At 33.3% G+C, this 25,487-nt stretch overlaps 1 protein-coding gene and 3 long non-coding RNA genes across 4 annotated transcripts; all 4 read right to left on the bottom strand.

Annotated features, from left to right (window-relative positions):
- Nucleotides 1-2,622: 2,622 nt before the first annotated feature.
- LOC146729020 (uncharacterized) lies at nt 2,623-4,731 on the bottom strand. The gene is made up of 3 exons (XM_085495755.1): nt 4,445-4,731; nt 3,176-3,316; nt 2,623-2,799 (listed from the first exon to the last, which is right to left on the bottom strand). The coding sequence occupies exons 1-3, from the start codon at nt 4,729-4,731 to the stop codon at nt 2,730-2,732; spliced, it is 498 nt and encodes a 165-aa protein (XP_085351881.1). The 3' UTR covers nt 2,623-2,729.
- A 3,218-nt stretch (nt 4,732-7,949) lies between these two features.
- Nucleotides 7,950-9,879, bottom strand: LOC102801016 (uncharacterized). Its single transcript, XR_438068.3, has 3 exons — nt 9,773-9,879; nt 8,503-8,643; nt 7,950-8,126 (listed from the first exon to the last, which is right to left on the bottom strand). It is a non-coding gene; the product is annotated as an uncharacterized LOC102801016 (long non-coding RNA).
- Nucleotides 9,880-13,285: 3,406 nt separating this feature from the next.
- LOC146729019 (uncharacterized) lies at nt 13,286-15,183 on the bottom strand. Its single transcript, XR_014928220.1, has 3 exons — nt 15,109-15,183; nt 13,839-13,979; nt 13,286-13,462 (listed from the first exon to the last, which is right to left on the bottom strand). It is a non-coding gene; the product is annotated as an uncharacterized LOC146729019 (long non-coding RNA).
- A 3,442-nt stretch (nt 15,184-18,625) lies between these two features.
- LOC146729018 (uncharacterized) lies at nt 18,626-19,356 on the bottom strand. Its single transcript, XR_014928224.1, has 2 exons — nt 19,179-19,356; nt 18,626-18,802 (listed from the first exon to the last, which is right to left on the bottom strand). It is a non-coding gene; the product is annotated as an uncharacterized LOC146729018 (long non-coding RNA).
- Between the last annotated feature and the right edge of the window lie 6,131 nt (nt 19,357-25,487).

The raw sequence follows: 25,487 nt of genomic DNA, 5'->3' as shown, positions 1-25,487 counted from the left end.
GCATGTGAAAAGCTTAAGCGATTTAAGGCTGCCGATCACATGACTGAATCAGAAGGAGCGAGCAGTGATACCCAACCATAATATATGACAATGTTTTTGGGCACTGCCTATCCGATCAACTACTTGGGAAGTCTAGCAATTCAAATTCTGGTGGATATACAACAAAGCATCATCTGTTGAACAATATCCTATTCCTCCTTTCGAGTATTTGATGTCACAACTGGCAGGTGGTGAAAGATTTACAAAACATGATTTGTCCGATGCTGGCAATTAATTATTTTAGATGAAGAGTCTAAAACACTTGTTACAATAACTCAACACAGGGGTCTATTTCCAATTTTTCACTGAAATATAGAGGCGTGTGAGAAAGATAGTATTTCAGTGAGTAGATCAAGAAGCGAGATAAAAATACCAGAAAGATTTAAGAATGTTGTATTAATAGATACAAACAAAAAGTATTTACACAAATGTTGCTTGTTATACGTACAGTCTTGTTAAAATTGACTGTTAGACGTTTAATTCTGAATGGTGTTATAAAAAAATAATTTTGAGAAACAAAATGTAAGTTTTAGCTAAGGGTAGAAAAATGTAATATAATGGTCTTATTGGCATATTTCATGACGCTCAGTGTATGTAAAAGATGCAGTTGCTATTGACACATTAAACACGTAATACACACGTACTATTTCTATTTCAGTTCATTTTCTCTGAAAAATCATCTTTTTTTCAAATGGAAATCAAAGTTTCTCAGTTGTCTTAAATATTTCTTCTAGCTTCCTTTGTTTGTACCCAACCACACTTACTCCGCTATCTTTAAATATGCAGCTGACTACCGGGATGTATATATACCGGTGTCTTTTGACATTTTATATTGTTGTCCTTAGCATAGACATATTGAATTATAACATGTCTGACGGTAATTTAGTATCGGGAATTGATGTCCAGCAGTTGTCGCACATTGCAATACCATGGGCGTAAACCTCAAGGTTACAAGTTACAATATTATACATACTAAGAGGAAATAATGATTGCCTAATTTTTGATCGAATTGGAGTGAATATAGTGATAACAATTACAAATGTCCAAATAGCCAGACAAAGTAAACATAAGAGCAAATCATTGCTGAATTTGCAAAAGTTTGCCTTTTGTGGGTATCCTATAGTTTAATCTGGGGCAAACGATTTACAAAATACAAATTGTCAAAAATTACTTTTGAAAAACTAGCCGCATCTAAATATCAAAATAATAACAATTGCTGACAAACAACCCGCCACATTATAACGTATCTCAAAATAGCACAGTACAATATAGAATAATGACGACATTCGATCTCACAACAGATCTGCTCAGATTTTTTTCCCAAAATCATGCGACTATTTGTTTTTTTGATGAAATATTATGCAAATTGCATTGGTACATCAATGCGCCAACCAAGAACACTTTGCAGTGGTAGAATACGGGAAAAAAGTAAACCCGCACATTTGTTTGGCGCGAATGTTGACAGAATATTGTGTGTTTCTTTCCCAGGTTAACTAGTCATAAATCCTAGAAAAAACAATGTTCATGGCCTCAGAATAAAATCAGTGCACTCATTGAATAAGATATGTTGAAAAATGTATAGATAAACATTCATATATCCTAATGATCATCATAAGAGATTGCTTAGCCTTTCGCTCAAAAATGATTTAAAGTAATACTCATGCTTTTCAATAAGTGAAAAGGAAAAGCTCCTCGCCCCATACTCGAATACTCCTAACACGATACAAAGGCAAATTAAATTCTACAACTCATCCAAAGGTCCAACAAAATGTTTTATATATTCAGTTAATTTCATCTACCAAAAAAGGTCAACTTGTATGTCATGTTAATTATGTTTTCATTCCCGTATATGTATCATTGTAAACATGAAATCAGGGACATAAAGTCACTCTAAGTTTGATGGTGATATCTACATAATGTTCCAGTGAATTGGAGTGAATATAGTGATAACAATGACAAATGTCCAAATAACAAGACAAATAAACAAAAGAACAGATCTTTGCTGAATTTGCAAAAGTTAGCCTTTTGTGGATGTCCTATAGTTTAATCTGGACTCATCATGACAATTTAAATACTTTTAGAAAAAAAGAATGATGCCGATTCGATGTCAGAATCAGAAGTTGATCAGAATAAATTGTTGTTCTCGGAACTCTTCTGTCTTTAACTTTAGTTTATTTGTCACAATGTTTCAAACCACCAGGGTATGCACTGACAATGTTATCCAAAATGTCTTGATGGAAAGTAATATACTAGCATTGTAACCTTCGTGGAATTTAAACCACAATTGTGCATTCACTCTAAACACATGTCAAACAACTGCCCTATATATAGCACCCTCTACCGAAACTCTCCTCTTTTACATATATTTTCTCTGAGGTCAGAGTGTCTATACTGTTTTCATCATGGTTTATGTGGTGTAATGTATAACCACAGCTTCACAACCAAACATAGCTAAACATATTTAAACAGTTTTACTGACAACCTCCTTCTTTAGAGAAACGCTTCTATAGAGGGTGTGGCATATTAGCATATATCAAAACATTCCCAAAACGCAATCCCACTATAAAAAGTTATAACATGATATGCAAGTTATAAGGCCATATTTTTATTGACATAATCTACCATCTAAACAAGATAGTATGTATAAGCCAACAGCAACATGGTGTTTCCATTTCTTGATTGAGATAGTATCATCCGCTTTCTCGACCTTGTAATTCTTTTACCCTTTCTTCCAAATCCACGACTTCTTGTATGTTGTCACTGAAAGTAAAGGTATTAATTGATAGTGACGAATTATATTTATATTATAGTATGTGCAATCAAATTCTACCAACAATCTCAGATTAAAATCGTCTGTTCAATCTGTAAATTTAAGTACACTAGGAATTGTTTAATACAGGTAGGTGTGCTGTTTTAGGTAACTTTTTTACACCCTTGTATTCTTACATTTGTAAAATTAATTTGACGAATTCGTGTTAACATGACACTTAGATTCAATGAATTTACTAAATAATGTGATTTTGTCATGCGACATTTAATTAATATGTAAAACCATGGCATGATAGTGTTTTTTGCAGTTTAGATTTATTCGACCATTTTTTTGGTATTTACTGCATGGACAATTACAGGAACTTACGTGAGGTGTTTTTTGTTCAATAATCGTTGTCGACGAGTGGTACCACCATTATCAATAAACGAAGTCACAATAAGTAACATGATCAGAATCAACACTAGTTTCTTCATATTGGACAATGGCACGATGTATGAATAAGAGTCCCTGCATACCAGAATAAAATAATACTTATACGGAAAAGAAGACATAATTAACATAACATACATGTTGGCCCAATTTGATAGAACAAAAATGCTAAATATAGATAACTTCTTGTTGGAAATTCTGATCAACTGCAGAACTTAGTTTTCTTTCTATTGTGTCAGGAGTATTCGAGTATGGAGCGAGCAATCTTTCCTTTCACTTCTTGAAATTACTTGAGTATCACTTTAAAAAATTCTTGCTAAATGAGCTATGTAGTTTCTTATCGTGATCATTAGGAAAATATGTATGGTATTTATATTATTTCCCAACATATTTTATCTCATGATAAAACTGATTTTATTCTGAGGTTCATGAATATTGCTTTCCATGGGATTTATCACTAATTAGGCTGTGACCGGACGAATAAATTCAGTCCACATGCGCAGGTCTATTTTTTTACTTATTCCACTGCTGCATAGTACACTCGGTATGCGGATTGGTGTAACCTGTAAAATCTGTATAATATTTCAGCAAAAAACAAAACAACTCGCAGAAGCATTTTTTATTTGTGGTTCACAATCGAGTTATAGTAGTATGGAATTTTTACTAGCCTTTACTCTACTGTTTTATTTTGAGACATGTTTAACTAATTAATTTGACGGGTTGTTATTATGTTTATATTCACATACGCCTATTTTTTCAAGAGTAATGATAATATTATGTATTTTCCACCCAAATCTGATTCTGGTGAACATTATATAGAGGTATATAATGACAATTTACGATAAATGTCAAAATAATGTTCAAATTAAAATTGTATTCCCAACAAGCCCTATATCATAGTGCCCACGTTAAATCTATTACTTAAAACTATCGAAGATGGAAAAACAACCCAAAATTCAAATGTCCGGAAACTGTGACTGTTCAGAAACTGAGTGAGCCTTGACGACTATTATGAGCACTATTTGGACCATATTGTGATTATTCATCACAGGGATGTGATTCTGTTATGTAATATTACACTACGTCTACAATAGAAAATTGTGAATAATACCGAATAATCTAAGAGGTTAACAGGCAGGTGCACAGTTAATTAACAAAAGTTGTCATCTAGGAACACATCTACATGAAATATATTTGAATGCTTACCTGTCGAAGGATTCTGTTGAGTGATTTATTATTAGGCAACACCATGGGATAGCATAGCAAATCCGCTCTATGTAACACAGATTGCTATTGGTAGGAAACAAAACTGCAGCTTTTATTCTATTATAATAATTTATGAAAGTTGCTACAATGATGGATAAAACAGTTTTGCCGTGCTCGTAAGGAAATAATTGATAAGTGTTTGTGAAATGAAGTACACAGAAAACAAAACTGGTCTTCCCGAAACATGATTTGCATATTACTGTTAAACTCCAGCAATCAATCAACATTAATTATGAAATTTGTATGCAAATTAAACTGTTAAAGTAAGAAAATATGTTTGTAAAGAATTTAAACCTGGTTTATTACGTGTCACAATAGAATTTTGAAATGTTCAATCAGGAACAAAGACGTTGTGTGCTATATATAAAGTTGAAAAAATGAAATTTCATATCTAAATGCATTTTTCCTGTACCGCCAGCCTAGGGGATTATCACTATTCTGTACAGTACTGTACTGTACTATTTAAAGATACATTTAACAAAATCCTTTGCGGCTTGTTTACCAGAAATTTTTATTATTTTGCTTATTATATGCATCTAGTTTTTAAACAGTAAGTCCCACATCGTTTGCCTCAGATGAAAAATATATTCATGATTTACGGTGTTCATTTATTATTACACAGCACCATGGGTGACATGGCACGAGCTATGTAGACTATATTCCTCCTTCTGGCAGTGTGAATGCGTTCAAGACGTAAAAATAGAAACGAAAGCCTGGCAAGCAAGCACCATATCGGAAAAGAAATGTGGGCACTAATAAAAAGCATCTACAAAATGTTTGCAAATTTTAAAATGAAATTTTTCACTATTATAAGAGAAGTGGACACATTAAAGTTGCATGTAAAAAGCTTAAGCGATTTAAGGCTGCCGATCACATGACTGAATCAGAAGGAGCGAGCAGTGATACCCAACCATAATATATGACAATGTTTTTGGGCACTGCCTATCCGATCAACTACTTGGGAAGTCTAGCAATTCAAATTCTGGTGGATATACAACAAAGCATCATCTGTTGAACAATATCCTATTCCTCCTTTCGAGTATTTGATGTCACAACTGGCAGGTGGTGAAAATTTACAAAACATGATTTGTCCGATGCTGGCAATTAATTATTTTTAGATGAAGAGTCTAAAACACTTCTTACAATAACTCAACACAGGGGTCTATTTCCAATTTTTCACTGAAATATAGAGGCGTGTGAGAAAGATAGTATTTCAGTGAGTAGATCAAGAAGCGAGATAAAAATACCAGAAAGATTTAAGAATGTTGTATTAATAGATACAAACAAAAAGTATTTACACAAATGTTGCTTGTTATACGTACAGTCTTGTTAAAATTGACTGTTAGACGTTTAATTCTGAATGGTGTTATAAAAAAATAATTTTGAGAAACAAAATGTAAGTTTTAGCTAAGGGTAGAAAAATGTAATATAATGGTCTTATTGACATATTTCATGACGCTCAGTGTATGTAAAAGATGCAGTTGCTATTGACACATTAAACACGTAACACACACGTACCATTTCTATTTCAGTTCATTTTCTCTGAAAAATCATCTTTTTTTCAAATGGAAATCAAAGTTTCTCAGTTGTCTTAAATATTTCCTCTAGCTTCCTTTGTTTGTACCCAACCACACTTACTCCGCTATCTTTAAATATGCAGCTGACTACCGGGATGCATATATACCGGTGTCTTTTGACATTTTATATTGTTGTCCTTAGCATAGACATATTGAATTATAACATGTCTGACGGTAATTTAGTATCGGGAATTGATGTCCAGCAGTTGTCGCACATTGCAATACCATGGACGTAAACCTCAAGGTTACAAGTTACAATATTATACATACTAAGAGGAAATAATGATTGCCTAATTTTTGATCGAATTGGAGTGAATATAGTGATAACAATTACAAATGTCCAAATAGCCAGACAAAGTAAACATAAGAGCAAATCATTGCTGAATTTGCAAAAGTTTGCCTTTTGTGGGTATCCTATAGTTTAATCTGGGGCAAACGATTTACAAAATACAAATTGTCAAAAATTACTTTTGAAAAACTAGCCGCATCTAAATATCAAAATAATAACAACAACCCGCCACATTATAACGTATCTCAAAATAGCACAGTACAATATAGAATAATGACGACATTCGATCTCACAACAGATCTGCTCAGATTTTTTTCACAAAATCATGCGACTATTTGTTTTTTTGATGAAATATTATGCAAATTGCATTGGTACATCAATGCGCCAACCAAGAACACTTTGCAGTGGTAGAATACGGGAAAAAAGTAAACCCGCACATTTGTTTGGCGCGAATGTTGACAGAATATTGTGTGTTTCTTTCCCAGGTTAACTAGTCATAAATCCTAGAAAAAACAATGTTCATGGCCTCAGAATAAAATCAGTGCACTCATTGAATAAGATATGTTGAAAAATGTATAGATAAACATTCATATATCCTAATGATCATCATAAGAGATTGCTTAGCCTTTCGCTCAAAAATGATTTAAAGTAATACTCATGCTTTTCAATAAGTGAAAAGGAAAAGCTCCTCGCCCCATACTCGAATACTCCTAACACGATACAAAGGCAAATTAAATTCTACAACTCATCCAAAGGTCCAACAAAATGTTTTATATATTCAGTTAATTTCATCTACCAAAAAAGGTCAACTTGTATGTCATGTTAATTATGTTTTCATTCCCGTATATGTATCAGTGTAAACATGAAATCAGGGACATAAAGTCACTCTAAGTTTGATGGTGATATCTACATAATGTTCCAGTGAATTGGAGTGAATATAGTGATAACAATGACAAATGTCCAAATAGCCGGACAAATAAACAAAAGAACAGATCTTTGCTGAATTTGCAAAAGTTAGCCTTTTGTGGATGTCCTATAGTTTAATCTGGACTCATCATGACAATTTAAATACTTTTAGAAAAAAAGAATGATGCCGATTCGATGTCAGAATCAGAAGTTGATCAGAATAAATTGTTGTTCTCGGAACTCTTCTGTCTTTAACTTTAGTTTATTTGTCACAATGTTTCAAACCACCAGGGTATGCACTGACAATGTTATCCAAAATGTCTTGATGGAAAGTAATACACTAGCATTATAACCTTCGTGGAATTTAAACCACAATTGTGCATTCACTCTAAACACATGTCAAACAACTGCCCTATATATAGCACCCTCTACCGAAACTCTCCTCTTTTACATATATTTTCCTAAGGTCAGAGTGTCTATACTGTTTTCATCATGGTTTATGTGGTGTAATGTATAACCACAGCTACACAACCAAACATAGCTAAACATATTTAAACAGTTTTACTGACAACCTCCTTCTTTAGAGAAACGCTTCTATAGAGGGTGTGGCATATTAGCATCTATCAAAACATTCCCAAAACGCCATCCCACTATAAAAAGTCATAACATGATATGCAAGTTATAAGGCCATATTTTTATTGACATAATCTACCATCTAAACAAGATAGTATGTATAAGCCAACAGCAACATGGTGTTTCCATTTCTTGATTGAGATAGTATCATCCGCTTTCTCGACCTTGTAATTCTTTTACCCTTTCTTCCAAATCCACGACTTCTTGTATGTTGTCACTGAAAGTAAAGGTATTAATTGATAGTGACGAATTATATTTATATTATAGTATGTACAATCAAATTCTACCAACAATCTCAGATTAAAATTATCTGTTCAACCTCTAAATTTAAGTACACTAGGAATTGTTTAATACAGGTAGGTGTGCTGTTTTAGGTAACTTTTTTACACCCTTGTATTCTTACATTTGTAAAATTAATTTGACGAATTCGTGTTAACATGACACTTAGATTCAATGAATTTACTAAATAATGTGCTTTTGTCATGCGACATTTAATTAATATGTAAAACCATGGCATGATAGTGTTTTTTGCAGTTTAGATTTATTCGACCATTTTTTTGGTATTTACTGCATGGACAATTACAGGAACTTACGTGAGGTGTTTTTTGTTCAATAATCGTTGTCGACGAGTGGTACCACCATTATCAATAAACGAAGTCACAATAAGTAACATGATCAGAATCAACACTAGTTTCTTCATATTGGACAATGGCACGATGTATGAATAAGAGTCCCTGCATACCAGAATAAAATAATACTTATACGGAAAAGAAGACATAATTAACATAACATACATGTTGGCCCAATTTGATAGAACAAAAATGCTAAATATAGATAACTTCTTGTTGGAAATTCTGATCAACTGCAGAACTTAGTTTTCTTTCTATTGTGTCAGGAGTATTCGAGTATGGAGCGAGCAATCTTTCCTTTCACTTCTTCAAATTACTTGAGTATCACTTTAAAAAATTCTTGCTAAATGAGCTATGTAGTTTCTTATCGTGATCATTAGGAAAATATGTATGGTATTTATATTATTTCCCAACATATTTTATCTCATGATAAAACTGATTTTATTCTGAGGTTCATGAATATTGCTTTCCATGGGATTTATCACTAATTAGGCTGTGACCGGACGAATAAATTCAGTCCACATGCGCAGGTCTATGTTTTTACTTATTCCACTGCTGCATAGTACACTCGGTATGCGGATTGGTGTAACCTGTAAAATCTGTATAATATTTCAGCAAAAAACAAAACAACTCGCCAGAAGCATTTTTTATTTGTGGTTCACAATCGAGTTATAGTAGTATGGAATTTTTACTAGCCTTTACTCTACTGTTTTATTTTGAGACATGTTTAACTAATTGATTTGACGGGTTGTTATTATGTTTATATTCACATACGCCTATTTTTTCAAGAGTAATGATAATATTATGTATTTTCCACCCAAATCTGATTCTGGTGAACAATATATAGAGGTATATAATGACAATTTACGATAAATGTCAAAATAATGTTCAAATTAAAATTGTATTCCCAACAAGCCCTATATCATAGTGCCCACGTTAAATCTATTACTTAAAACTATCGAAGATGGAAAAACAACCCAAAATTCAAATGTCCGGAAACTGTGACTGTTCAGAAACTGAGTGAGCCTTGACGACTATTATGAGCACTATTTGGACCATATTGTGATTATTCATCACAGGGATGTGATTCTGTTATGTAATATTACACTACGTCTACAATAGAAAATTGTGAATAATACCGAATAATCTAAGAGGTTAACAGGCAGGTGCACAGTTAATTAACAAAAGTTGTCATCTAGGAACACATCTACATGAAATATATTTGAATGCTTACCTGTCGAAGGATTCTGTTGAGTGATTTATTATTAGGCAACACCATGGGATAGCATAGCAAATCCGCTCTATGTAACACAGATTGCTATTGGTAGGAAACAACACTGCAGCTTTTATTCTATTATAATAATTTATGAAAGTTGCTACAATGATGGATAAAACAGTTTTGCCGTGCTCGTAAGGAAATAATTGATAAGTGTTTGTGAAATGAAGTACACAGAAAACAAAACTGGTCTTCCCGAAACATGATTTGCATATTACTGTTAAACTCCAGCAATCAATCAACATTAATTATGAAATTTGTATGCAAATTAAACTGTTAAAGTAAGAAAATATGTTTGTAAAGAATTTAAACCTGGTTTATTACGTGTCACAATAGAATTTTGAAATGTTCAATCAGGAACAAAGACGTTGTGTGCTATATATAAAGTTGAAAAAATGAAATTTCATATCTAAATGCATTTTTCCTGTACCGCCAGCCTAGGGGATTATCACTATTCTGTACAGTACTGTACTGTACTATTTAAAGATACATTTAACAAAATCCTTTGCGGCTTATTTACCAGAAATTTTTATTATTTTGCTTATTACATGCATCTAGTTTTTAAACAGTAAGTCCCACATCGTTTGCCTCAGATGAAAAATATATTCATGATTTACGGTGTTCATTTATTACTACACAGCACCATGGGTGACATGGCATGAGCTATGTAGACTATATTCCTCCATCTGGCAGTGTGAATGCGTTCGAGACGTAAAAATAGAAACGAAAGCCTGGCAAGCAAGCACCATATCGGAAAAGAAATGTGGGCACTAATAAAAAGCATCTACAAAATGTTTGCAAATTTTAAAATGAAATTTTTCACTATTATAAGAGAAGTGGACACATTAAAGTTGCATGTGAAAAGCTTAAGCGATTTAAGGCTGCCGATCACATGACTGAATCAGAAGGAGCGAGCAGTGATACCCAACCATAATATATGACAATGTTTTTGGGCACTGCCTATCCGATCAACTACTTGGGAAGTCTAGCAATTCAAATTCTGGTGGATATACAACAAAGCATCATCTGTTGAACAATATCCTATTCCTCCTTTCGAGTATTTGATGTCACAACTGGCAGGTGGTGAAAATTTACAAAACATGATTTGTCCGATGCTGGCAATTAATTATTTTTAGATGAAGAGTCTAAAACACTTCTTACAATAACTCAACACAGGGGTCTATTTCCAATTTTTCACTGAAATATAGAGGCGTGTGAGAAAGATAGTATTTCAGTGAGTAGATCAAGAAGCGAGATAAAAATACCAGAAAGATTTAAGAATGTTGTATTAATAGATACAAACAAAAAGTATTTACACAAATGTTGCTTGTTATACAGTCTTGTTAAAATTGACTGTTAGACGTTTAATTCTGAATGGTGTTATAAAAAAATAATTTTGAGAAACAAAATGTAAGTTTTAGCTAAGGGTAGAAAAATGTAATATAATGGTCTTATTGGCATATTTCATGACGCTCAGTGTATGTAAAAGATGCAGTTGCTATTGACACATTAAACACGTAACACACACGTACCATTTCTATTTCAGTTCATTTTCTCTGAAAAATCATCTGTTTTTCAAATGGAAATCAAAGTTTCTCAGTTGTCTTAAATATTTCTTCTAGCTTCCTTTGTTTGTACCCAACCACACTTACTCCGCTATCTTTAAATATGCAGCTGACTACCGGGATGCATATATATCGGTGTCTTTTGACATTTTATATTGTTGTCCTTAGCATAGACATATTGAATTATAACATGTCTGACGGTAATTTAGTATCGGGAATTGATGTCAAGCAGTTGTCGCACATTGCAATACCATGAGCGTAAACCTCAAGGTTACAAGTTACAATATTATACATACTAAGAGGAAATAATGATTGCCTAATTTTTGATCGAATTGGAGTGAATATAGTGATAACAATTACAAATGTCCAAATAGCCAGACAAAGTAAACATAAGAGCAAATCATTGCTGAATTTGCAAAAGTTTGCCTTTTGTGGGTATCCTATAGTTTAATCTGGGGCAAACGATTTACAAAATACAAATTGTCAAAAATTACTTTTGAAAAACTAGCCGCATCTACATATCAAAATAATAACAATTGCTGACAAACAACCCGCCACATTATAACGTATCTCAAAATAGCACAGTACAATATAGAATAATGACGACATTCGATCTCACAACAGATCTGCTCAGATTTTTTTCCCAAAATCATGCGACTATTTGTTTTTTTGATGAAATATTATGCAAATTGCATTGGTACATCAATGCGCCAACCAAGAACACTTTGCAGTGGTAGGATACGGGAAAAAAGTAAACCCGCACATTTGTTTGGCGCGAATGTTGACAGAATATTGTGTGTTTCTTTCCCAGGTTAACTAGTCATAAATCCTAGAAAAAACAATGTTCATGGCCTCAGAATAAAATCAGTGCACTCATTGAATAAGATATGTTGAAAAATGTATAGATAAACATTCATATATCCTAATGATCATCATAAGAGATTGCTTAGCCTTTCGCTCAAAAATGATTTAAAGTAATACTCATGCTTTTCAATAAGTGAAAAGGAAAAGCTCCTCGCCCCATACTCGAATACTCCTAACACGATACAAAGGCAAATTAAATTCTACAACTCATCCAAAGGTCCAACAAAATGTTTTATATATTCAGTTAATTTCATCTACCAAAAAAGGTCAACTTGTATGTCATGTTAATTATGTTTTCATTCCCGTATATGTATCATTGTAAACATGAAATCAGGGACATAAAGTCACTCTAAGTTTGATGGTGATATCTACATAATGTTCCAGTGAATTGGAGTGAATATAGTGATAACAATGACAAATGTCCAAATAACAAGACAAATAAACAAAAGAACAGATCTTTGCTGAATTTGCAAAAGTTAGCCTTTTGTGGATGTCCTATAGTTTAATCTGGACTCATCATGACAATTTAAATACTTTTAGAAAAAAAGAATGATGCCGATTCGATGTCAGAATCAGAAGTTGATCAGAATAAATTGTTGTTCTCGGAACTCTTCAGTTTTTAACTTTAGTTTATTTGTCACAATGTTTCAAACCACCAGGGTATGCACTGACAATGTTATCCAAAATGTCTTGATGGAAAGTAATATACTAGCATTGTAACCTTCGTGGAATTTAAACCACAATTGTGCATTCACTCTAAACACATGTCAAACAACTGCCCTTTATATAGCACCCTCTACCGAAACTCTCCTCTTTTACATATATTTTCTCTGAGGTCAGAGTGTCTATACTGTTTTCATCATGGTTTATGTGGTGTAATGTATAACCACAGCTACACAACCAAACATAGCTAAACATATTTAAACAGTTTTACTGACAACCTCCTTCTTTAGAGAAACGCTTCTATAGAGGGTGTGGCATATTAGCATATATCAAAACATTCCCAAAACGCAATCCCACTATAAAAAGTCATAACATGATATGCAAGTTATAAGGCCATATTTTTATTGACATAATCTACCATCTAAACAAGATAGTATGTATAAGCCAACAGCAACATGGTGTTTCCATTTCTTGATTGAGATAGTATCATCCGCTTTCTCGACCTTGTAATTCTTTTACCCTTTCTTCCAAATCCACGACTTCTTGTATGTTGTCACTGAAAGTAAAGGTATTAATTGATAGAGACGAATTATATTTATATTATAGTATGTACAATCAAATTCTACCAACAATCTCAGATTAAAATTATCTGTTCAACCTCTAAATTTAAGTACACTAGGAATTGTTTAATACAGGTAGGTGTGCTGTTTTAGGTAACTTTTTTACACCCTTGTATTCTTACATTTGTAAAATTAATTTGACGAATTCGTGTTAACATGACACTTAGATTCAATGAATTTACTAAATAATGTGCTTTTGTCATGCGACATTTAATTAATATGTAAAACCATGGCATGATAGTGTTTTTTGCAGTTTAGATTTATTCGACCATTTTTTTGGTATTTACTGCATGGACAATTACAGGAACTTACGTGAGGCGTTTTTTGTTCAATAATCGTTGTCGACGAGTGGTACCACCATTATCAATAAACGAAGTCACAATAAGTAACATGATCAGAATCAACACTAGTTTCTTCATATTGGACAATGGCACGATGTATGAATAAGAGTCCCTGCATACCAGAATAAAATAATTCTTATACGGAAAAGAAGACATAATTAACATAACATACATGTTGGCCCAATTTGATAGAACAAAAATGCTAAATATAGATAACTTCTTGTTGGAAATTCTGATCAACTGCAGAACTTAGTTTTCTTTCTATTGTGTCAGGAGTATTCGAGTATGGAGCGAGCAATCTTTCCTTTCACTTCTTGAAATTACTTGAGTATCACTTTAAAAAATTCTTGCTAAATGAGCTATGTAGTTTCTTATCGTGATCATTAGGAAAATATGTATGGTATTTATATTATTTCCCAACATATTTTATCTCATGATAAAACTGATTTTATTCTGAGGTTCATGAATATTGCTTTCCATGGGATTTATCACTAATTAGGCTGTGACCGGACGAATAAATTCAGTCCACATGCTCAGGTCTATTTTTTTACTTATTCCACTGCTGCATAGTACACTCGGTATGCGGATTGGTGTAACCTGTAAAATCTGTATAATATTTCAGCAAAAAACAAAACAACTCGCCAGAAGCATTTTTTATTTGTGGTTCACAATCGAGTTATAGTAGTATGGAATTTTTACTAGCCTTTACTCTACTGTTTTATTTTGAGACATGTTTAACTAATTAATTTGACGGGTTGTTATTATGTTTATATTCACATACGCCTATTTTTTCAAGAGTAATGATAATATTATGTATTTTCCACCCAAATCTGATTCTGGTGAACAATATATAGAGGTATATAATGACAATTTACGATAAATGTCAAAATAATGTTCAAATTAAAATTGTATTCCCAACAAGCCCTATATCATAGTGCCCACGTTAAATCTATTACTTAAAACTATCGAAGATGGAAAAACAACCCAAAATTCAAATGTCCGGAAACTGTGACTGTTCAGAAACTGAGTGAGCCTTGACGACTATTATGAGCACTATTTGGACCATATTGTGATTATTCATCACAGGGATGTGATTCTGTTATGTAATATTACACTACGTCTACAATAGAAAATTGTGAATAATACCGAATAATCTAAGAGGTTAACAGGCAGGTGCACAGTTAATTAACAAAAGTTGTCATCTAGGAACACATCTACATGAAATATATTTGAATGCTTACCTGTCGAAGGATTCTGTTGAGTGATTTATTATTAGGCAACACCATGGGATAGCATAGCAAATCTGCTCTACGTAACACAGATTGCTATTGGTAGGAAACAAAACTGCAGCTTTTATTCTATTATAATAATTTATGAAAGTTGCTACAATGATGGATAAAACAGTTTTGCCGTGCTCGTAAGGAAATAATTGATAAGTGTTTGTGAAATGAAGTACACAGAAAACAAAACTGGTCTTCCCGAAACATGATTTGCATATTACTGTTAAACTCCAGCAATCAATCAACATTAATTATGAAATTTGTATGCAAATTAAACTGTTAAAGTAAGAAAATATGTTTGTAAAAAATTTAAACCTGGTTTATTACGTGTCACAATAGAATTTTGAAATGTTCAATCAGGAACAAAGACGTTGTGTGCTATATATAAAGTTGAAAAAATGAAATTTCATATCTAAATGCATTTTTCCTGTACCGCCAGCCTAGGGGATTATCACTATTCTGTACAGTACTGTACTGTACTATTTAAAGATACATTTAACTAAATCCTTTGCGGCTTGTTTACCAGAAATTTTTATTATTTTGCTTATTACATGCATCTAGTTTTTAAACAGTAAGTCCCACATCGTTTGCCTCAGATGAAAAATATATTCATGATTTACGGTGTTCATTTATTACTACACAGCACCATGGGTGACATGGCATGAGCTATGTAGACTATATTCCTCCTTCTGGCAGTGTGAATGCGTTCAAGACGTAAAAATAGAAACGAAAGCCTGGCAAGCAAGCACCATATCGGAAAAGAAATGTGGGCACTAATAAAAAGCATCTACAAAATGTTTGCAAATTTTAAAATGAAATTTTTCACTATTATAAGAGAAGTGGACACATTAAAGTTGCATGTGAAAAGCTTAAGCGATTTAAGGCTGCCGATCACATGACTGAATCAGAAGGAGCGAGCAGTGATACCCAACCATAATATATGACAATGTTTTTGGGCACTGCCTATCCGATCAACTACTTGGGAAGTCTAGCAATTCAAATTCTGGTGGATATACAACAAAGCATCATCTGTTGAACAATATCCTATTCCTCCTTTCGAGTATTTGATGTCACAACTGGCAGGTGGTGAAAGATTTACAAAACATGATTTGTCCGATGCTGGCAATTAATTATTTTTAGATGAAGAGTCTAAAACACTTCTTACAATAACTCAACACAGGGGTCTATTTCCAATTTTTCACTGAAATATAGAGGCGTGTGAGAAAGATAGTATTTCAGTGAGTAGATCAAGAAGCGAGATAAAAATACCAGAAAGATTTAAGAATGTTGTATTAATAGATACAAACAAAAAGTATTTACACAAATGTTGCTTGTTATACGTACAGTCTTGTTAAAATTGACTGTTAGACGTTTAATTCTGAATGGTGTTATAAAAAAATAATTTTGAGAAACAAAATGTAAGTTTTAGCTAAGGGTAGAAAAATGTAATATAATGATCTTATTGGCATATTTCATGACGCTCAGTGTATGTGAAAGATGCAGTTGCTATTGACACATTAAACACGTAACACACACGTACCATTTCTATTTCAGTTCATTTTCTCTGAAAAATCATCTGTTTTTCAAATGGAAATCAAAGTTTCTCAGTTGTCTTAAATATTTCTTCTAGCTTCCTTTGTTTGTACCCAACCACACTTACTCCGCTATCTTTAAATATGCAGCTGACTACCGGGATGCATATATACCGGTGTCTTTTGACATTTTATATTGTTGTCCTTAGCATAGACATATTGAATTATAACATGTCTGACGGTAATTTAGTATCGGGAATTGATGTCCAGCAGTTGTCGCACATTGCAATACCATGAGCGTAAACCTCAAGGTTACAAGTTACAATATTATACATACTAAGAGGAAATAATGATTGCCTAATTTTTGATCGAATTGGAGTGAATATAGTGATAACAATTACAAATGTCCAAATAGCCAGACAAAGTAAACATAAGAGCAAATCATTGCTGAATTTGCAAAAGTTTGCCTTTTGTGGGTATCCTATAGTTTAATCTGGGGCAAACGATTTACAAAATACAAATTGTCAAAAATTACTTTTGAAAAACTAGCCGCATCTAAATATCAAAATAATAACAATTGCTGACAAACAACCCGCCACATTATAACGTATCTCAAAATAGCACAGTACAATATAGAATAATGACGACATTCGATCTCACAACAGATCTGCTCAGATTTTTTTCCCAAAATCATGCGACTATTTGTTTTTTGATGAAATATTATGCAAATTGCATTGGTACATCAATGCGCCAACCAAGAACACTTTGCAGTGGTAGAATACGGGAAAAAAGTAAACCCGCACATTTGTTTGGCGCGAATGTTGACAGAATATTGTGTGTTTCTTTCCCAGGTTAACTAGTCATAAATCCTAGAAAAAACAATGTTCATGGCCTCAGAATAAAATCAGTGCACTCATTGAATAAGATATGTTGAAAAATGTATAGATAAACATTCATATATCCTAATGATCATCATAAGAGATTGCTTAGCCTTTCGCTCAAAAATGGTTTAAAGTAATACTCATGCTTTTCAATAAGTGAAAAGGAAAAGCTCCTCGCCCCATACTCGAATACTCCTAACACGATACAAAGGCAAATTAAATTCTACAACTCATCCAAAGGTCCAACAAAATGTTTTATATATTCAGTTAATTTCATCTACCAAAAAAGGTCAACTTGTATGTCATGTTAATTATGTTTTCATTCCCGTATATGTATCATTGTAAACATGAAATCAGGGACATAAAGTCACTCTAAGTTTGATGGTGATATCTACATAATGTTCCAGTGAATTGGAGTGAATATAGTGATAACAATGACAAATGTCCAAATAACAAGACAAATAAACAAAAGAACAGATCTTTGCTGAATTTGCAAAAGTTAGCCTTTTGTGGATGTCCTATAGTTTAATCTGGACTCATTATGACAATTTAAATACTTTTAGAAAAAAAGAATGATGCCGATTCGATGTCAGAATCAGAAGTTGATCAGAATAAATTGTTGTTCTCGGAACTCTTCTGTCTTTAACTTTAGTTTATTTGTCACAATGTTTCAAACCACCAGGGTATGCACTGACAATGTTATCCAAAATGTCTTGATGGAAAGTAATATACTAGCATTGTAACCTTCGTGGAATTTAAACCACAATTGTGCATTCACTCTAAACACATGTCAAACAACTGCCCTATATATAGCACCCTCTACCGAAACTCTCCTCTTTTACATATATTTTCTCTGAGGTCAGAGTGTCTATACTGTTTTCATCATGGTTTATGTGGTGTAATGTATAACCACAGCTTCACAACCAAACATAGCTAAACATATTTAAACAGTTTTACTGACAACCTCCTTCTTTAGAGAAACGCTTCTATAGAGGGTGTGGCATATTAGCATATATCAAAACATTCCCAAAACGCAATCCCACTATAAAAAGTCATAACATGATATGCAAGTTATAAGGCCATATTTTTATTGACATAATCTACCATCTAAACAAGATAGTATGTATAAGCCAACAGCAACATGGTGTTTCCATTTCTTGATTGAGATAGTATCTTCCGCTTTCTCGACCTTGTAATTCTTTTACCCTTTCTTCCAAATCCACGACTTCTTGTATGTTGTCACTGAAAGTAAAGGTATTAATTGATAGTGACGAATTATATTTATATTATAGTATGTGCAATCAAATTCTACCAACAATCTCAGATTAAAATCATCTGTTCAATCTGTAAATTTAAGTACACTAGGAATTGTTTAATACAGGTAGGTGTGCTGTTTTAGGTAACTTTTTTACACCCTTGTATTCTTACATTTGTAAAATTAATTTGACGAATTCGTGTTAACATGACACTTAGATTCAATGAATTTACTAAATAATGTGATTTTGTCATGCGACATTTAATTAATATGTAAAACCATGGCATGATAGTGTTTTTTGCAGTTTAGATTTATTCGACCATTTTTTTGGTATTTACTGCATGGACAATTACAGGAACTTACGTGAGGTGTTTTTTGTTCAATAATCGTTGTCGACGAGTGGTACCACCATTATCAATAAACGAAGTCACAATAAGTAACATGATCAGAATCAACACTAGTTTCTTCATATTGGACAATGGCACGATGTATGAATAAGAGTCCCTGCATACCAGAATAAAATAATACTTATACGGAAAAGAAGACATAATTAACATAACATACATGTTGGCCCAATTTGATAGAACAAAAATGCTAAATATAGATAACTTCTTGTTGGAAATTCTGATCAACTGCAGAACTTAGTTTTCTTTCTATTGTGTCAGGAGTATTCGAGTATGGAGCGAGCAATCTTTCCTTTCACTTCTTGAAATTACTTGAGTATCACTTTAAAAAATTCTTGCTAAATGAGCTATGTAGTTTCTTATCGTGATCATTAGGAAAATATGTATGGTATTTATATTATTTCCCAACATATTTTATCTCATGATAAAACTGATTTTATTCTGAGGTTTATGAATATTGCTTTCCATGGGATTTATCACTAATTAGGCTGTGACCGGACGAATAAATTCAGTCCACATGCGCAGGTCTATTTTTTTACTTATTCCACTGCTGCATAGTACACTCGGTATGCGGATTGGTGTAACCTGTAAAATCTGTATAATATTTCAGCAAAAAACAAAACAACTCGCCAGAAGCATTTTTTATTTGTGGTTCACAATCGAGTTATAGTAGTATGGAATTTTTACTAGCCTTTACTCTACTGTTTTATTTTGAGACATGTTTAACTAATTAATTTGACGGGTTGTTATTATGTTTATATGCACATACGCCTATTTTTTCAAGAGTAATGATAATATCATGTATTTTCCACCCAAATCTGATTCTGGTGAACAATATATAGAGGTATATAATGACAATTTACGATAAATGTCAAAATAATTTTCAAATTAAAATTGTATTCCAACAAGCCCTATATCATAGTGCCCACGTTAAATCTATTACTTAAAACTATCGAAGATGGAAAAACAACCCAAAATTCAAATGTCCGGAAACTGTGACTGTTCAGAAACTGAGTGAGCCTTGACGACTATTATGAGCACTATTTGGACCATATTGTGATTATTCATCACAGGGATGTGATTCTGTTATGTAATATATGATTCACACTGCTGAAACACGGTTACTATATGATGTATCCGTGGCTGAAAATAACATACTGAGTGTATTTCATTTTTTTTTAGCAAACAATGTATCTATGTTATTAAGTAGTGTGAAACTTGTTATAATAGATAAAATATTGCCTACTTCAAATATAAATGTTATTTTGTGGGAGAGCGGATGTGAGTGATGTATGGTAGATGTGTTTGTGAATGGTTGATGTCTGTTCGATATGATAAATGTTGGTCACGACCATCCTTTGGGCAGGCAAACAATTTTGATATTACCCTTACAGCATGTGTTATTATTTAATTATCCATTAATTCTTCAACATATCTTATTGAATGATTGCACTGATTATATTCTGAGGCCATGAACTTTTTTGTTGTTGATTTTATGACATATTATTCTGTACTGTGCTATTTTAAGATACGTTATCATGTGACGGGTTGTTTTTCGGCAATTTTTATTATTTTGATATTTAAATGCGGCTAGTTTTTCAGGAGTAATTTTTGACGTATTTTATTTTAATTCCCATATTGTTTGCCCAAAGTGAGCAATATATACGTGATTTATACAGGTTTATCAGCAGGCCTCTGTGAATACACGATTATATAAAAAGATGGAACCAGCTCAGAGGAGTGTGTGTATCAGTCAACGTGCAAACAAAAAAAGGCAAGTATACACAGTCAATCGCAGCTACGAATTATTGTTTTATTATAGGTATATAATGACAATTAACGATACATTACAAACAAGCACTATATTACAACTTCGGCAAACGAATCAATATGACACAATATGGTACAATCTGAAATGTGAATTATCATCCTTAAACTGAATAAGCTTTGATGATTATTTACAATGCCGTATGCCCAAATTGTTAAGTGACATTTCACATGCAATACTAAGTGTACAGTAGCAAATTGCAGATAATGCAGAACACAATATAGGCGGACAAATGCACATTTAATGAAAAACAGTTATCATATAGGAATAAATCTACGGATCAATGTTTTAGTGCTTACCTGTCGAAGGGTTATGTCGAGTTGATTTATTATTAAAATGCACCATAGGATAGGATCCTGTCCATGTAACACAGATTGCTTTTGGTTGAATACGAAAGTGCAACATTTATCCTCATATATTCTGTTTTTATGAGTTACGATGGATGAAACAACTTTGCCATGCCACCTCACGGAATCACATGACTTCATATGAACAATTGTGCTTACAACTTATTTGTTATCAACTCAAGTGCTAACTAAATCAATAGGATAAACAGCCAATGTCAATAGAGTAGACAAGGTTTTAAAAATGGATTAATTACTGGCAAATCAAATTCTGTATAGGTATGTCCTAATTTTCGACTGCGCGGTCTCTTCCAACCGAAAAAAACACATTTGTATCGCTTTCTTTTCTTGCTCATTAAAAACACCGACCGCTCGCCCGAACATTATTCTCTGGCACATGATTGGTCCAAATTTTGGTTTGAATGGTAAAATTTGAAGATACAACTATTATTACAATTTTTAACAAGACGTTAGTGAGTGGACCGTGTTTCAAAAGAAAACTAGGAAAATAGTGATGTGTTCTCCCTAAAAATAACAAATCCAATGCCACGTCGGTCTGGTAAATTTTGACATCAAAATTAGGCAACTATCAGTGTTGTCAAGGCATTCTCACAACCAAGCAAGTAAAAACGAGCGACATGACATGTATAAATAATTTATTGGGCTCCAGGAATAAACAAATTGCTAAATTTAGATGTAGCCGTAAATATTTGGTGGTCGGTCGATGAACAGTTTGAAAAAAAACATAGTCTGGTTGTCTTCATTTTCACAATTTGCAAATAAACGTATTCGCCATGTACTACACTAATGTATCTCAGTCTATTTTTTTGAACTGAGGTCATATCCTTCTCTTTTGTCGAAATATACCGAAATATGAATCTCAGTCGAACATCACAGCACTAAGAACAAGTGAATTAGTACAAGGGTGATTGAATGGTACAACAACCTGCTTGGATCACAATCTGAAAACCACAAACACATTTTCAATAATTTTTATGTCGGAATACTCATGATTTTTTTTTTCATTGTAAGGTAAGAAATGGATAGTTAAAACTGAAAATATTTAACTTTAGCGCCTGTGAAAACCAGAACGACAATTAAACGACGATTTACAAATTGTAACTGCTACGTTCTGTTGATAATTTATTATCGGAAAAACGAACAAAATAACAACAAAAACAATATTATATTATATTAATTAATACTCAGGTCCGATCAGTACAACCGTGTCATACATTTTGTCAACCGAACGTAAAAAATGCTCGACGATTATTGCATTGCAAAGGTAATTTTTAATTCAGGGTCAATCAATCTAGAATAAATTTTAAGTAATCCAAAACGGGGACCTATGTTATGGGTTTCGTCCGACCGTGCGTCCGTCCGTGTTCATCGTCATTTCTCAGAGTCGCCTGGCCTGGACAGATTTTCTTCAAAGCTGGTACAACGACAAGTCATAATGGGAGACATGTGCACATCGATTTATTTTTGATTTGGTGGATCTTTGACAGACTGGTGGCCATTTTGTCCTAAAAAACACCAAAAATCAGCATTTATACATGTCATCAACTGTTTCTTGGACATTGGATTTCATTCAAACTTGGCATTAACATCTGTTATGGTGGGTTACTGATGCACGTAATTTTTTTCGTGATTCGATTCAAAATGGCGGACTGGTGGATTTTGTTTTTCCAAGTGTTCGTCTCATTTTACAGAGATGATTGTACAGATTTGGGTTGAATTTTGTACAAAGGCTAGGTATAATGGGTTACATGTTGTTTTCATTTATTTTTCGTTTTCATCGTAATTTTGCCGAATACATGAATTGTTGTAAAGTGACCTGAATACATGAACTGTTGTAATGTGACCTGATTGCGTGAACTGTTGTAATATAACCTGTATGCATGAACTCAAATGATACAAACTGATGTAAAGTGACCTGAATACATGAACTGTTGTAATGTGACCTGATTGCGTGAACTGTTGTAATATAACCTGTATGCATGAACTCAAATGATACAAACTGATGTAAAGTGACCTGAATACATGAACTGTTGTAATGTGGTTTGAATGCATAATAACTCAAGTGACGTGAAACACAGTGTTGAAAATATCATGCAATACAATGACAGAATAAACATTATTACTAGCATATCAAAACAGCAAATAGTTTTAATTACCAAAGTATTACTATTGCTAGTAAATCAAATAAGAGTTTTGTTGATGCAATTTCATACTTGTCAAGTAAACCAGGCAAATCTATTATGAATAATAATGCAAATTCAGATATATTACGTGTTGGGTAAAATGTACTTGGTAGATGAAATGCATTGTGAATGCAAGTACACGGGTGAAGCCTTTATAACCATTGGATTGAACAATGGAATGAGTACTTGTGACCAGGGTCTTGTCTGTCAGTATCGTTTCTTTGATATGCTAAAACCAAGTGTCATACCTTGGACTAAAATGAGCAATTAGACTGTTGTTCACATTCACATCCATTTGCTTTCAACTGCCTTTGGTCGGGTTTTAACCAATTTTGTATTTCAAACAGGTTGTTAGCATCCTTTATTCAATGTTTTTTGTCATATTACCTCAAACCCTACAACTAAAATATGTGCATGGAATCATGGGAAGAAACAGTATGCATCGTGATAACTGTCTTAAAGGTGATTGACAGGTCATACTTGTTTTCAACCCTGTGAGGACATTTGGAGTCTACCAGGTGTGCTTGTGATTTACATAACAAAAGATGTTTACAATCTACTGACTTGCCTACGTGAGACAGCTGCTAGCAAGACCACATTCTAATTAGCTCATATGGAAACCTAGCTGGTGTACCTAAATTTGCCTATAAATAGACTAGACTGAGGACATTGTGGTCTTTCATTTCACTGAGTACCCTGTATGTTGCTGCTGCAATATTGTGAGACAATTGATACAGGCATCAACCATCATTCTGTGAGACTTGTATGAACTGATCTGCGATCCCCTGCTTTCACCGGTGCTCTCCAGAATAACACCATTCCTCTGCAAGCAAGACTCCTGTTTTTATTCATTGTTGTTGTGCAGAAGCCATTAACTGTAATTCATCACTATACCCTGGAATGCCAAAATGGCGGTGTTTTTGTGTGGGTGAGCGAAAATTGGTGGCGGAAGTCCAACAAAACTTCTTTTGCTGATTGCTCTCATTCCCAGAATTTTCTTCCTGTTAATCTCGAAATGTTTTTCATTTTGTTTTGAAGAAGTCATCTCGACAGCTCGACGACAGTCGCCATTCAAACATCTCAACTCGAGAAAACTCCTCCAGTCGCGATTTTTCATCTAAGTTCCTTTCCCACAGAGGGCACAGTTCAAACATTCGTTCAGGGACATAACCTCGATTATTTTCAGAACTTCAAAATCTTCTTCCATTACATTGTCATTACGGCCCACTTTGTTTGCCGAGGCAGAAATTGGCATATCTGTTTCCTCTACTGTACCGATGTATGATCCTGTGTCTGTTTCATACTGCGAGTCGGACTCTATTGTAGAGCTGTCATTTTCGGTATAATATGCACCAAAAATGGTCTTCTCTTTGGTTATGATAGGAACCACGGTATGATTCTTCTGACATAGTGTCCGTCTTTTTTTCGAACCTCTTCTCCCTTTCTCTCCGCGTGGCATTGTTGTGTATTATAAATAAGGCGATGTGCATATGAACGGCGTTTGTGAAATGAAATACACAGGAAACTAAACTCGTCTTCCCCAAACAGTAATTATGCAAGACGTATTTAAATTAAGACAATAATTTAAACCTAGTTTATTGGGTGTTCAACTCACAATAGAATTTTGAAATGTTCACACAAGAATAAGGACGTTTTCTGTTGTATAAAAAGTTGAAAAGTTAAATCTCACTCCTAAATGCATTTTCCCTACAACGTCATCTTAAGGGATTATCACTAGTCTGTACTGTACTGTACTATTTTAAGCTACATTTAACTAATTTTTTTGATAGGTTGCAATTTTTATTATTTTGCTAATTACATGCTTCTAGTTTTTAAACAGCAAGTCTCGCATCGTTTGCCTCAGGTGAACATTATATTCATGATTTACAGTG

This window comes from Saccoglossus kowalevskii, chromosome 22 (genome assembly GCF_978046115.1).
Source record: "Saccoglossus kowalevskii chromosome 22, keSacKowa6.1, whole genome shotgun sequence".
Lineage (NCBI taxonomy): Eukaryota > Metazoa > Hemichordata > Enteropneusta > Harrimaniidae > Saccoglossus > Saccoglossus kowalevskii.
This window is presented reverse-complemented; position numbering and strand designations above follow the sequence as displayed.

Excerpts from the sequence above, each read along its gene's own strand:
- LOC146729020 (XM_085495755.1), bottom strand. The coding sequence starts at position 4,731 with ATGTTGATTGATTGCTGGAGTTTAACAGTAATATGCAAATCATGTTTC. Across the intron at positions 3,317-4,444 it reads TCAACAGAATCCTTCGACAG|GGACTCTTATTCATACATCG; the intron begins GTAAGCATTCAA and ends TCTGGTATGCAG. Across the intron at positions 2,800-3,175 it reads TTGAACAAAAAACACCTCAC|TGACAACATACAAGAAGTCG; the intron begins GTAAGTTCCTGT and ends CTTTACTTTCAG.